Source organism: Stenella coeruleoalba (genome assembly GCF_951394435.1).
Source record: "Stenella coeruleoalba genome assembly, chromosome: 21".
In the NCBI taxonomy this organism is placed as follows: domain Eukaryota; kingdom Metazoa; phylum Chordata; class Mammalia; order Artiodactyla; family Delphinidae; genus Stenella; species Stenella coeruleoalba.
In genome coordinates, this window is record NC_137167.1 from 22,534,181 (window position 1) to 22,549,815 (window position 15,635).

General features: G+C 34.6%; 2 protein-coding genes across 19 annotated transcripts in view; one reads left to right on the forward strand and one right to left on the reverse strand.

The window, feature by feature from the left end:
• Positions 1-15,635, reverse strand: part of TLR3 (toll like receptor 3) — a 356,518-nt gene that overhangs the window by 292,157 nt on the left and 48,726 nt on the right. The window lies entirely within an intron of this gene.
• SORBS2 (sorbin and SH3 domain containing 2) overlaps positions 1-15,635 on the forward strand; it is a 206,935-nt gene that overhangs the window by 107,393 nt on the left and 83,907 nt on the right. For 8 of the 18 annotated variants that reach the window (XM_079909161.1, XM_079909159.1, XM_079909150.1 and 5 more), the window contains 4 exons: positions 4,395-4,444; positions 9,242-9,334; positions 13,965-13,991; positions 14,234-14,358. In XM_079909161.1, the coding sequence (XP_079765287.1) occupies positions 4,435-4,444; positions 9,242-9,334; positions 13,965-13,991; positions 14,234-14,358 (255 nt within the window). In that variant the 5' untranslated portion in view covers positions 4,395-4,434. The remainder of the gene's footprint in view (positions 1-4,394; positions 4,445-9,241; positions 9,335-13,964; positions 13,992-14,233; positions 14,359-15,635) is intronic. The other 10 variants (XM_079909165.1, XM_079909151.1, XM_079909157.1 and 7 more) reach the window with 4 other exon arrangements.

The window sequence follows — 15,635 nt, forward strand, 5'->3', positions numbered from 1 at the left end:
GTGATAAATAGAATTTGGGAAATGTCTTTACAGTCCTCATTTTTCTGGAGACTTGTTTATTCCTTCTTGTTTTAGCAGTTGCCTCAGCCGTGGTCACAGACATCCCCCGAGGCTTTACTTTTCCATTTATTTTGTCCATTTAAGGTTAACGTATTAGGAGTTTTGCTCCTGAGACATTAAAATAAATACATCTGATGGAGTTTTCTCAAGGCTCCTGCACTGACCACTGCCTTCTTCCCTGACTTCATTGGCATCCCTTCAATCCAGGCGGTATTAAGGCTACCAAGTAGGCTACATTAGGTATTAAGGCAACATACTTAGCTATGTACCACATTTATTTTTGTATTCTGAAAAAGAAAATAGAAATATGCCTCTTTATTTATACCAGCTGAAAAATAAAAGATAAAACTCATCATAATAAAGTTACCTTCATTCACTATTTAATGTCAATTGGCCTGTGAAATTTTACCGTAAAATTCAGTGTAACATTGTGGTAATTCTCTCAGTCCTAGATGTGGCAACTGTACACATTACTCCTGCCCTGCTTCTCCTACACTGCTGCAGTGTCCTTCCAGGGTGGATGGGCAAGAATGTAACACTATACACAATCAGGTGATACCAAAACACTACATAATGAGGATGTCATCTGTTTTGTTTTCAGTTTATAGCTCTAAAATATAAATTGGGATGAACATCAGTACTGTGATTTTATCCATTCTATATGCTCATTGTTTTAGTATTTATTGAGTACCAGGTATTAGTAATTCAATCTAGGTGTAAAAAAGATAAAATCCTTCTCTTCTTGGTTCATATATACATCTCATATCATTTATGTGTATTTTTTTCCATGCTATTTTATTTCCCCATTTCTCCCCCTACCCTGGGGTAGAAGGTATCATTATAATTAGCTGGTGTTCACATTTAAAAATTTTTGTAGGTTTAAATAACTTTTTTCCAGTTTATTGAGATATAATTGACATACAGCACTTGTATAAGTTTAAGGTAAACAGCATAATGATTTGACTTACATACATCGTGAAATGATGACCAAAATAAGTTAGTGAACATCCATCATCTCATAGAGATACAAAATTAAAGAAACAGAAAATAATATATTTTTCAATGTGATGATAAATCTTAGGATTTTCTCTCAACAGCTTTCATATATAACATAAAGCAGTGTTAATTATATTTATCATGTTGTACATTACATCCCTAGTACTTATTTATCTTGTAACTGGAAGTTTGTACTTTTTGACTTCCTTCATCCAGTTCCCCCTCCCCCTACTCCCTGCCTCTGGCAACCACAAATCTGATCTCTTTTTCTATCAGTCTGTTTGTTCATTTGTTTGTTTTTGAGGTATAGGTGACCTACAACACTATGTCAGTTTCTGTTACACAACATAGTGATTCGATATTTCTATACATTTCTAAATGATCATGACATTAAGTCTAGTTACTATCTGTCACCATACAAAGATATTACATAATTATTAACTATATTCCCCACACTGTACATTTCATACCTGTGACATCTTTACTTTGCAGCTTGGAAGTCTGTACCTCTGAATCTTCCTCACCTATTTCTCTCTTCCCCCAACCCCCCCTCCCCTTTGACAACCACCTGTTTGTTCTCTGTATCTGTGATTGTTTCTGTTTTGTTATGTTTGCTCATTTGTTTTGGTTTTTTAAATTATTAAAAAAAAATTTTTTTTGGCCATGTTGCACAGCTTGTGGGATCTTAGTTCCCTGACCAGAGACTGAACCCACGCCCTTGGCAGTGAAAGTGCAGAGTCCTAACCATGGACCGCCAGGGAATTCCCTGTTTTGTTTTTTAGATTCCACATATAAGTGAAATCATACAGTATTTGTGTCTCTCTGCCTGACTTACTTCACTTATACCCTCTAGTTCCACCCACATTGTCACAAATGGCAAGATTTCATTCTTTTTTATGGCTGAGTAATATTGCATTGTACATATATACCACATCTTCTTTATCTATTAATGTATGGATGGGTGCTTGGTTGGCTTCCATATCTTAGCTATTGTAAATAATGCTGCAATGAACGTAGGAGTGTGTATATCTTTACTAATTAGTGCTTTTGTTTTCTTTGGATAAATACCCTGGAGTGGAATTGCTGGATCTTACGGTAGTTCTATTTTTAATTTTCTGAGGAATCTCCATACTCTTTTCCATAGCGGCTGCAACAATTTACATTCTCACCAATACTGCAGGAGGGTATACTCTTTTCTCCACATCCTTGCCAACACTCGTTATTTGTTGTCTTTTTGATAATAATTATTCTGACAGGTGTGAGGTGATATCTCACTGTGGTTTTGATTTGCATTTGCCTGATGATTAGTGATGTTGTGCATCTTTTCACGTGCCTGTTGGCCATCTGTATGTCTTCTTTGGAAAAATGCCTATTCAAATCCTCTGCCCGTTCTTAATTGGGTTGTTTGCTTTTTTTTGATGTTAAGTTGTATGAATTCTTTGTATATTTTGGATATTAACCCCTTATCAGATAAATTGTTTGCAAATATCTTCTCCCATTTGGTAGGCGGTCTTTATGTTTTGTTGATAGTTTCCTTTGCTGTGCAAAAGCTTTTAGTTTGATGTAGTCCCATTTGTTTATTTTTGCTTTTGTTTCCCTTGCCTGAGGAGACATATCCAAAAAAAATATTATGAAGGCCAGTGTCAAAGAGCATACTGCCTCTATTTTCTTCTAGAAGTTTTATGGTTTCAGGTCTTACATTTAAGTCTTTAATCCATTTTGAATTTATTGTTGTGCATGGTGTGAGCAAGTAGTCCAGTTTGATTCTTTTGATGTAGCTGTCCAGTCTTCCCAATTGAATACTTTAATTTTATTATTAGAATTTCACATTAGTACTAAATAGAACCAGGCTTTCTATAAGAGGTGAACTTCGATGGCCATGTTGAAAGAAAATGATGAATGATGGCTAGAGTAGAACATATGAGGACCGGAGAAATGGTCAGAAAAGAGGACAGGGCCAGAACCCCGACAGGCAAACACAAGAAAGCCAGGAAGCTCATTTGGTGCTCTTTTTAGAGAATGAAGAAAAACTTATTTACTGAAGGTCTTTCTTGACAGGTCATGACAGATGATTTCATTTCAACCCTATCCCTACTCATCCATGAGGTATAGATAAAAATTGTTTTAACTATCGGATGTTAGAGTGCTAATGCACATGGAAACTGAATGTGTGGTGCAGGGGAAGTTCACGTTCATTAACAACAGGCCCTACTCAGGAGCCAAGGCAAAGTGGCCAGGGTTAAACATCTTTCAGAGAGCTCTTCCTCTTAAAAGAACTGCTTCTTGAAGAGCCTATCCTTTCTCTTTGTTTGTAGGGTATGGATAAATAAGAAACTCTAAAAGTGGGCTAAGAGAATACGCCAGGGAAAGAACTAAGTCATCTCACACGTCAAGAAATAATACAAGTATTAAAAAATGTTTTTCTACAACAAGCACCATTTTCCCAACCATTTCTAATGAATTAATCTCAGTTGTTATACAGCAAACACTTCAATGGGAAAAACCACCATATCTGATACTGAAACAGAAGTGGGTTTTGTAGTAATCATTTATTTCTTGCATCTTTGTAAAAATATATGAATCTTATCTTCTTTGACTATTTGCTCAACATACATATTAAATACATTAAACACTCCCTGGTAGTAAATTAACTCTATAACAAATTGAATATAATAAATTGAATAATGTAAGGTAATGATTTCAAAGTACCAGAGTGCTTATTAAAATTCTGGAAGAGGACGCTTAACAACCAGTGATCCTTTCTGGCTTAGAGAACAAAAACTGTTATTATAAATATTTATGAAAGCAATTTAATTTTTAACAATGAAAACCCCATTTTCATCCATTAATGGTCACCATTAAACAAAACCATAAGTTTATGCTTAGGATAATAAGACCAATAATAAATGAAGTTTAACTTGAATAGAATTATAAATTCTGGCCACCTTATTTTTTTTTAATTTTTAAAAATTAATTAATTTATTTATTTTTGCGGTATGTGGGCCTCTCACCGCTGCGGCCCCTCCCGCTGTGGAGCACAGGCTCCGGACATGCAGGCTCAGCGGCCATGGCTCACAGGCCCAGCCGCTCCGCGGCAGGTGGGATCTTCCCGGACCGGGGCACGAACCCGCGTCCCCTGCATCAGCAGGCGGACTCTCAACCACTGCGCCACCAGGGAAGCCCTGGCCACCTTATTAAACTCTAATTTAAATAAGACTAATGATCATGTGATATTAACTCACAGGTACACCAAAACAGAACAAAAACAAAAACACTCTTTCATGATATTTTGTTCCCCATGCTAGTGAACAAATTAATACATCATTTTTTTTCTACAGGAAAACTGAAGACTTTAATAACAAACCCTCCAAGGTCAAAATGAACACAGGTATGCTGTCTCTGTTAGTTCTAAACTCTTCAGCCTTGCTCTCTAAATATCATCTTGGCCCTAAATCATTAGTTTAGCCCTCTGCTGATCCTAAATGTGATACTGAGTTTCTTAGATAGTCTAAATTCATTACTTGATTTCTTTGTTTTTGTGTTTTAATCTTATAGCTATCAAAAGTAGACTTTTCCATTTTGCTGTATATTCTTACTCCCTTTCTCTGTAATCACATCATGACATTAACTCCTGTATACCCTAGCAAGAGGTAGCATGCCATTCAATGCATACATTTGAAATCTCTCACTTAAAATAGGTTAAATTCATAGGCAAGTTGCTCTAGTAGAAAATATTTAAAATCCCCCGTTCTGTAAACATTTTATGTTGACAGCGACCGTAGATAGAGTGCCAAAGCTTCACAGGAAATCAGCTTAATTAATCCACAGACACAATACACCTAAAGTCTTAAGCATTATATTTTTTGATATGGGAACAGTATCTCCAAATAGCTTAATAACAGGGATGCTCTGAACTCTTGTGCTGTATACAGATTAACTGTAAAAATGTTTGTGATACTTGCTTGATACATATGATTTTTTTTCCATAATATAAGCATTTTAGCTTATATTTTCACCTTCCTCTACCCCTGAAATTTTTATATTCAGGGTTGAATAATTCTGGAAAACAACTGTCTCACTGAAATTTTGTAATTTGTATTTTAAAAATAGCTCTTCCTATCCACAAGTGATCACTGGAAAGTTCTTTTAGTGCCGTCACTCCACAGCAAAGAAGAAAGGATAGTGGAAGACATTTTTCTCATGTCAAGCTGGTTGCCTTTTTGCTGTCTCTTGTTATCAAAATGCCTCAAGGGAGGATTAACAACCACTGGTGAAAACCAATATCTAATCCCTAGATCAAGTGTAGAGACATGCACTATTGAACGTGATTCTGCGGCTGCCCCTTAGCAGAAACCTGCCATACCGACCTCAGATAATTCGAGGTCGGCTGGCCCCTGAGGATGCGGTCAGCCCGTAGGTGTGTAGAGCACCTGGCAAGATGAGGATATTGGATGAGGATATTGGAAACAGTTGAAATATACAAGGAAGGCTTAGAAATCAAGAGAAATTATAACCCTGGAAATGAACCAAGAAAAGTCATTTGGACAACTGGAGATGACAGAATTATACATGGGAAATGAAAGGAAAATATTATTAGGGAAAAGTGATTGAAGAAAGCAAATAGAATAGAGAGCCCACAGCTGAGCTATGGTAAGTCATACTGTGAAACTGCAAAATCACTCCAGCAGGACGTGCACAGGAGAAAGTTATATTTACTTATTGTTCTACAGCATTTTCCTGCAGACCTAAGTTGAACATAACTTCCCAATATCCTTCATTTTGTGGAGTCTGATTTTCCTATTTATTATAACCCTATTATGACAGAGGTATAATATGTGATTATACTAAATATGCCATATTCATTACAATGCATTTAGTAATTAACCTTCCCATTTATAGAATTCAGTCCATAATAACAAAGTAGGCAAATAGAAATTTGTAAATTTGTTTAGTTCTCTAGGGTACTTGAGCCAAGTTACTGTTACAGCAGCATGAATATAACCCTCTAAACATCCTCTCATTAAAAGGAATAAGCTGGGCTTTATATGGAATGCTAATTTGCATAGATATTTTGATTATATGACTGAATTTATACATCTATGTATGCATATAAAAGATGATATTCAAACACATGCATACATAATTAATTAGAAGTGACTGGAACCCTTTGTTTAAAATGTTAAAATACTATAATGTTGCTATAAAAAAATACCAATTTTGAAAATATATATAAATAATACTGTAGGAAGTTGAAAAAAGCATTGTCACTGTATCTCAAAATGAAGTAGAAATTAGTTCCTAAGTATCCAATAAATAAAATGGGTCTTCATTATTTAAATACCTATCAATCATTAAAGGGATATATTACTATTTCAATGTTCAGTCACTAATGTTTAAAAAAAAGATTCTTTTAAAGCAGCTCTTTGTTTTTAGTCAAATACATAATAAACGAGCCAAGGGAATTGTGATACATTTTTCATACTAAAGTATCTAAATAATGTATAAAAATATACAAAACAGCATGTTTTGTATATTTGTACTCTTGGAATTTTCGATCCACTATTTTCTAAGGAAAATCTTAGCTATGGAGGAAAGAGAATAAGACATCAAATGATTCACTGTATGTGGTTTACTCCTGTGAGTGTTTTCCAGCAGTAGAAACAGCTACTGAGAGTCTTGCCGCTGCCTGGAAGAGTGTGCAGGTCATTAATGAGTGTGAAGGTAACGGTAGCATTAGGATTCTTTGGGATGACCTAAGTATGTAAGACAGCACCCTCATTTTGTGATCTTAAAGGTATCTTCAATAACTAGCAGAAAGTATCGACACAATAAGTAGAAACAGAATATAATAGATTTCTCTGTTCCAGCAATTTCACAAATGCCTCAACTTTTCAAATTAAGCTCTTTATTAACCTGTTAATAAAGACAAATTCTCCCGTCATTTTATCTAGTTCTTAGAGTTACCTAGAATACAAAAATTATTTAACCCAGAGGTTCCCACACTTTCTTGGTTTACGGTGCCAAGATAGTTCAGTAATTTTCCACCACACTCTCAAGCCAAAAGAAGTACCTAACAGTTGTATTTATTAAGTAGTTAGGTGCAAACAACTTAGTAAGTACTCATGTTCTATCAACTCGGAAGCAATCTGAAAAAATAATATACTTCAACTGAAAAGTAATCATTTTATCTCATTCTTTATAACCACAGTTACTTGTTATTGGGATGCCTGTGCGTATTGGATGCTACAAAACTTCTCAGACTTGGAATTAGATTGTACGTCACCACTCCCAGTTACTGGTCCAGGTTACTTTCACAGGGCACTTGCTTTCCATCACAGCAATCACCAAAAACCCAGCTTTACAAAGATGTGACATCATTTACAGGAAGATAACACGACCTCTCATGTTGAAACTGGGAACTACCTCAGGACAGTGGTGTATGCAGTCTGTCTGATAGATATCGCTGTGTTTTCCTCAAAAATGTGAACTGTGTCCCCAAACCCTTGTGAATCCACTGAGGTGGGTGCTCAACACAGAGTTTTGGAAACCAAAGGTTTAACCAGTGACCTTGGGTCTCCTCATTCTGAAATTTTCCCTTTGCATCTCTGCTTGTTTTCAGATGTTCAAAATTAAAAGAACTAGAAAATTAAATCTCTTAGAGAGCTTTCCATTTACACTTTCAACACCCTGGACTACTTAACCTTCAACACCCTGGACTACTTAACCCTTTTAGACATTGATAGCTGCTATATACTGCATATTCAATTATATTACCTGCATTTTATCAGAAACACTCATCCCTCGTAGCTATTTTCAGTTTGCAGAGATTGCTAAAATCCTATCGGTGCCTCTCCTGAAGATACATTTTGTTGTATGTTTCTACCATTTATGTCTTTCTGTATTTGGTCTTTGATTTACTTTTGTATGTTGTTTCAAGTCACTTTTCTGTTTTAATTATTATCTGTATTACAAAATTGTTATTTTAAACATATATCAATATTTAAGAAATTATATTTTGACATGAGAATCATTCTATCAATTTTAAGGTCTGCTGACCTTACTACCTGTGATTTTACCAACAATTAGTCCAAATCATACTTTCAAGCACTCTTAAATTCTCTCACATCCAATAAACAAAGTGGATACACTCCTTAAGAAATAAAGAAAAATAATATATAAGACTAGCATGCAGCAGTATATATTAATTATGTTTAATATTGGTGGTTAAAGAATTCATCTTCTTGTTACAACTTTCAAAGAGAATTAAATTTAAGTTCTTTTGGTTGCAGGGGAATGAGCAAAACTATTTATTGCACATTCCAAATAAAAAGGAATGTGGGAATGGAATTGGAATCTGTTCGTAAATAGAACATTAACCTTCCAATTTTAGAAGTCTTGTTATGCTAAACTTCTCAAATCATATTAAAATAGCTGATGAATTTTCACTTATTTTGCTTCATGTTGTGATTTGCATAAGTGAAAATATATAGATCATATACATATGTTTCAACAGTATAAAAACTAATTTTTAAAAACATGGTCATTTCAGTACTGTATATATCAACATTGTTTTTTATTTCAATTAGGCAAATTATTCCCGTAACTAATAATAACCATGGGAAGACACAGTATTGCCATAACACCATTTGTTTTTCTTTATGAATCTTATGTATCAAATATATTATACCTATAACAGCTAACAACTTTTACTTCAAGAGGTTCTTCAAGCTGTTTGCAGGAATCATAATAGCTAGAATACAGTAAAACCTATATGATGGATACAAAAGTATGTTATACCATAGCTCTTAATCCTGAAATACAGGTTATTCATAACTCTAAAAGCTAGTTACACTGCTTGTAAATTTAATAGTTGAATTTAAATGGTGTAAACAAAGTTGAATTCTATAGCTGTGTGTTATTTAAAGAAAACCCATAAAATGTTAAGTATAAAATCTGATTTTTTATTAAATCATTGGCATCTATTTCTAAGACAGACCCCTGGCTTTTTCTTCTGTTTTGTTTTGTTTTAGTTTGGGGTGGGTGAAAATTCTGCAGATGTATTCCATGGTTACTAGTTCTGACCATCTTTCTCATGGATGTCTGCCACATTTCACTGAAAATGCATGATACTGCATGTGCTTTATCCTTTGCTGTGGCCTCTGCTATATCATTTTTTTGCTTCCAGATAGCGGTGGGTGTGCTCGCAAACGTGCTGCCATGTCTGTTACATTAACATCTGTGAAGAGAGTTCAAAGTTCTCCAAACCTATTGGCTGCAGGTATAATACCACTAACTCACAGAATGTCATACTTGAATGCCTTTCTCTGACCTTTCTTTCTTTCCAGAATTATTCTGTTTGGATGATGAAAGTGGCTGTAAATACCTTTCTAATGCCCCACAAGTTCTTATTTTTCTTGTCTCAAGAATAGCTCCTATCCCTTATGACTGTTTTGCTCTAAAAATAAAGAAGCCAAAGGAAACTGATATCTTGTAGAAAACATTTTAAAAATCTAATTAAAAACAACAGTCACTTGCCAAAAATGTGTTAAGTAAATGCAAGTGTTAATAACTATTGAAGTTTTTGCATCGCATGAACTAAAGGAACATAATATTTAATTAAGATAACTCACAGGTGCTTTTGTTGTTTTTTACCTAAAAATTGTTGGGGGCTGGGGACACAGAGGGTCAGGAAGTGGGATTTGCAGGAAACTTAATCTTTATTAATTTGCTTCTATACCAAAGGTTGCAAATATAATGATAGAATATTAGTTTTGAAAGAGACTTTAAACCTTCCTTTAATCCAATAAGCAGAGAACCTTCTAATATATATTTTTAAACATCTTGGTCCAATTAAGACTAACATGCACCCACAAGTATAAATATACTCTAGAAAGTAACTGGGGGTGTGATATTTCAGCATTCACTAAAGTGAGTCTCTTTATAATAAATAATCTCTCATGACTTCCACCCTGGCCTCTCTAGACCCTGAAATACACCCATATGTTTTGGTGACTGGTTAGTTGATTGTTGGTTGGTTAGTTGAGGGTTCCTTGTTTTTTTTTTTTTTTTATATAATATTCATGGCTTTTGGAGCAGAAATGGGAAAGGGATGAAGAGTGTTTAAATAATTCTAATTCTCACGGTGCATATTAGTATCTTTTACACACATACATTTAGTCGTTAATTAAATAGTCAGGATGTCCTTAGCTTTAAAGCCACTTGATCCTAAACTACCCAGCTTCGTTGAGGGAAAAAAACAAACTTCCATGTGGAGAATCCCACTCCTGCCCACCACCTCCAATCCATAAATAGATTTCAATGTCTAAGTTTAAATACGAAGCCAGGTGGTTCCATAATATATTACATTTTTTAAAGCAATGTAAATTGCATTGCAATGTATGTAGTATGATCTCATTTTGGTTTGAAAAAAATTCTCTTTATATATGTATTTGTACATGTTTGTTCATGTGTATGTGAGCATGAAAAATGTTAGAAAAACTACAAATGTGTTTACATTGGACACCTGAGGGAAATGAGAATGAAGAGAAATAAGAAAGTAAATAAAATGAAGTCCAGGGACATCAGGTAGTTGGAATGTGTATACCATGAATATCACTGACAGTTCAGCCAAGTAAAATTCTAGCCCAAGCTACTCAGATGTGGACCATTAAGGCACATGCTAGGGAACATGGCAATGCTTCAAAAATGCCATACTGTTGTTATTTATAAAAGTAACCACAGAAAGAATACTATTAGGTTGAGCTAGAGACTGCCATTTTGGAGAGTCAAAGCTAGAAGATTAGTAATTTCATATCACTCAACTTAATATAATATATTTAATGCTTCAGAGTCAAAATATTAGAAAATGTTAAATACTTTGGGAATATAAAATAATCTTCAGTAATAAAAGTTAGTAGTCGCTCTGGACCATTTTAAATTTCGTATCACTCCCATTATATCAAATAGGAGTAAGAGTTCTAGAGAATGAGGTCCCCTCAATTTTGGATTTAATTGTTACATTAAAAATAGATCTCTTCTGTATTAATTAGACATGTAAGGTATGAGCCCCTTTTCAAAGAAGTTTTAATTACATTTTGAAGAAAGAAATCAGCTTCTTTGTATGCCCACTCACATTATACGGTAGCCTTCATAATAAGAACTTATTTGACAGTCTTTTTGTGAATCAAAGGAAGATTAATAAATATTTACTGCTTTAAATATTGTTAAAATAGAACAGCCTTTAAGTAGAGGCTGTTAGACTACCTCCACAAAAGAGTCTAACCTTCCCAATCTCTCCTCCCAGATGAGAGAGTCAACATGAGCTGCTAGTCATCAACTATTTGTCCAGTAAATCAGCCTGTCTTTCTCTTTTGCTTTTACAAGAAGTAGAGTCCCAATGGACAATTCATGTATTGGAATCATAAAGTTGGAAAGGACCTCTAAGGACGTCAAGTCCAATGCCCGACACCAAGCCAGGAAGGCCTTGACAACTTCTCTGACAGGTGTTCCCTACCTTTTGCCAGGACGCAGGGAGTGCTCATTGTAAGAGTGAAGAGCAGTTATAGTCCTTAGTTCTCAAAGACTCTTGATTTTCACATGCAGAGCAGCCAGGGAACAATAAATCTGTCCCATTTCCTCATTCTTAAATTTTCAAAGAAGCAATGACTTCCCACTAAAGAATACTAGAAATTAAGGGCTCTGATCCCTAGAATTCTAGTTCTGTGTTTTTCACAAGTGAATGGTCATGAATAATGTTCATGATATTGATCAAAACCATTTTCTCCATGCATTTGCCAAGTCATTTATCAACCCTTAAAAAAAAACTTTATTCTCTTTACTTGACATGGATCTAGGATCTTAATCATTAATGTAAGCTTCATTAAAATACGGTTTTGTCCTGAAGTTTTGATCCATGGCCATTTTTATCCTTTCTCCCTTCTCATAATTCTACACACTTGTGTCTACAGTGTAAAGCAGGGTTTTTCCATAGAGCTCACCATTAATATCTCATATTTCCTGTAGCATAGGTACAGTTTCATTTGGAGATACTTGGGCCTGGTAAGGGGAAAGGGATAGACCCTAGTTGAGCCTAGGGTGACTATCCTCTGATTCTTGCACCTAATGTTTATCCCACTGAAGGTTCCATAACCTCCAATATGGTGGCCAGTAAGAAGAAACAAAACTGGCCCTCTACAAACTGTCAATTACAGGAAGTTTATTTCAAGTGTCCTTCAAGTCTGCTCAATATACCCTCCTCTTCCTCACCAAGTCTACACCTCTCACACCTCCAAGCATTTGGCTTCTATCACATCTATCCCCAGCACGTACCCTTGTTTATAAGCTCAGTTTTATCAAACCAAGAGTAAAATTAACTCCCTATTCTCAAGCAAATAATTACACTATAAGTAATAATAATAATTATTAATGCTGTTTCTCTTTTCATTGCCACATCCCCGAATCCCAAAACTTGTTCCTTGTCCACAAACAGTATGTGGCACCCAGGTGGTTATTAAATCACTCTCCTTGGGTGCCCCAAAGCAGACCTCTGATCACTCTGTATTGCTACACTGTGTTTGCTTTCTTTATAGAGCGTCCTCAGCATCATTTAAGTGCTTGAGAATTTCAATCATTTCTGCTTCCATCAAATCCTAGAAGTAAAGTCTAATAAATATTTCATGTATAACTTTTCAAAGTTATTTTTACTTCATGGTACCCATTTTATAACTCTGATTTTGAGTTCACTGGAGATAAGTCCATACTAAATTAGCAACTATCATAAAGAATGAAGATTTATTAGTCTCCTCTAACTCACCTAAGCTGGAGTCATTCTAATGCACTCTGTACCAATTCACACTTATTTTTCTTCTTTTGATTTGGAAAGAATCTATTATAAATATTTTATCTAAAAATCAAAGTCTTGTATTTCTCAACTAATGTTTATCATTCCAAATTTATGTATTTAGATTTCAAAATAACTATTCCTTAAGCATTAGAAAGAGAACAGAGAGTCCTTTTTACACGCAACTTTCATGTTCTATTAGGCATTGAAATAACAGCAATTAATAATGGTTTCAGGGAACATGCAGAAGGAATCTAGGACCTGGACAGAAGGTTAGGCTGAATGACCCCTAAGATCCTTTCCAAAATTAAGGCTTTATGATTCTAGGTGAAGTTGGCCATGTGTTATAATAGAGCCAAGCAACATAAATTGATTACCTAAAATTGTTCATACGTTATAGGAGATACTTTGAATGTATAATTCCAATAAAACTGAGAGTAAACATGTCATTGAGCCACTTCCCAACTGCATTATCAAAAGCAATTTATTAGTACTGAAATGCTTCCTGCAAGACAATGGAATGTCTTGTAACAGCTCTTTCAGAATTGAATATAAAATGACTCAAATGGCAATAGAAAGAAAATTCAAAGTCTAGAGAATAATTTGAAAATATCACATAATATGGTAGGGTATTTACACTTTCTTAAGGTAAAAAACCCCGCAAACTACAAAAAATCAATGGCATTGAAAGCTAAGGATCTGGTGGTTTGATTCACTGCTGGGAGAAGCATTCATTGTTTACAAACCATTTGACCCTTTAATTTGATATTTAGAAATTCATCCAGCTTAAGCAATAATAAGATAAAATTGAATGGCTGCAATATTACTGAGGGAAAAATCAGTGTTTGATCTATGTGTTAATTATATATTATAGATATTTAATGAATTACATTCTAATTGGAGTAAAAATAAATGCACAAACTTCCATTAGTTTATTTGACGTACCCAGAGTTTTAGAACTGAGATAACGTTTGCCAAAAAATACATGTAGCTCTTGGCCAGATGATCTTTACGCGACTGTTCGTTTCTTTTACCGGAGTATTCATTTCAACGTTTCTTTTTCTTTTAGGGCGTGATTCTCAGTCACCGGACTCAGGTACAAAAAAAAACTGTTCTGAATAACCACTACATTTGTTGTGAGTTTTTTTAAAAACATATTTATAGCCACATTGTTAATCCTACCGTAAACTTAAACTGCATATACATTTATGTATATTAAACTTTTAAGAAAGAAAGAAGAAAACTTCCATTTTGGAAATAAAAAATAAATTCTATTTAAAAAATGTTAAAAGTGAATGTAGATATTTTTGTATCCGATTTGCTTTCCCTTAATAAAAGCTTGGAGATGTTACAATGATCGAAATCAAGAGACACTGAATGGAGATGCTACATATTCCTCTCTTGCAGCAAAAGGTTTTAGAAGCGTTCGACCAAATCTACAAGAAAAAAAATCACCAGTTCAGGTAATCTTGCACACTGTCGTCTACTGTGTTCTTTTATAGCATGGCTATTAGGCCACTGCTCTAGAGCCTCTTTTCTAGTAACATGCATATTTTGATATGTTTCATTTTTGATATGGTTTTGCTTTTGTATTCGTATTGACTTGTATTTACAACATGGAAGACAAGTCTTAAGTTCAAAACAGGTTTCTGAATATGTTTTCTAATTCAGCTGATAAAAGCAGGTCAGTTTCTGACATAATTTTTAGGATATTTTCTAATTCTTAAAAAACTGTCAGCTGATGATTTGGATTTCAAAGTTATGAGGTCAGCAATATATTATTTACTCAATAAATATGAGTTATACAACTGCTCATTATATTAACTAAAGAAACTCTGTGTTGGAGAGATTAGTAAAATTGTGTTACAGGCGTGAAAAGTGTTACCAAAACAATGTGAGTAAATACTATATATATATATATATATATATCTATATATATATCTATATATATACCTCAAGGTCTAAAAATATGCCAAGAGAACATATGTTCACTTTTAACCTAATTTCCCAGAATGTAGATGGAGACAAACTTTATAATGTATTCTCTATTCTCTATAAAACTATTTTCCTCCAGAGGGCAACTATTGATAATAAATTAAAACACATTCTAAACAAAGGAAAAATGATCATTCAATCTGGCCATCAAAATGTATAGCATAATAAGAAGGTATCACGTTGCTTTACTTTAAGGGTAGAGTTAACACTGGTTTAATGATTAACTTTGACTTTCTCTCTGTTTTTCCTTCAACATTATTTCTTTCTCCGGATGTTTTGATAATCCAGGCACCCCTTCCACCACCCAGAAAAGAGAGCTTTTGTAGCTCCTTGATAACCAGTCACACAAAGGGTGACATTTTAGACCAATTAGTAACTAACACACAAATTCCCTCCTGTACAGAGTTCTTTACTAACAAAACACCTCTTCAGGGAACTATGTATTCTAATGATGAGTCCAGCCAGACAATTGTATATTCTGAAGAATCTAACACAACTGTTTCATATACACAAAAAATCACTAATCCACTACCACCACCTTCCAGCACAGGTTCCCCACCAAAAGCTGACATGAGTACCCCATTTCTACAAGAGGACTACACGCAAGATTCTCAGACTCGGAGAATCTCTACATTGAAACTAATCCATAACCAGGATCCAGGAAGTAGCATCCCCTTTAATCCTCCACAGTTTTCCAAATCTGTTGAAGTACCATCATTTCGTAAAAGGCCTTGCTCACCACCCC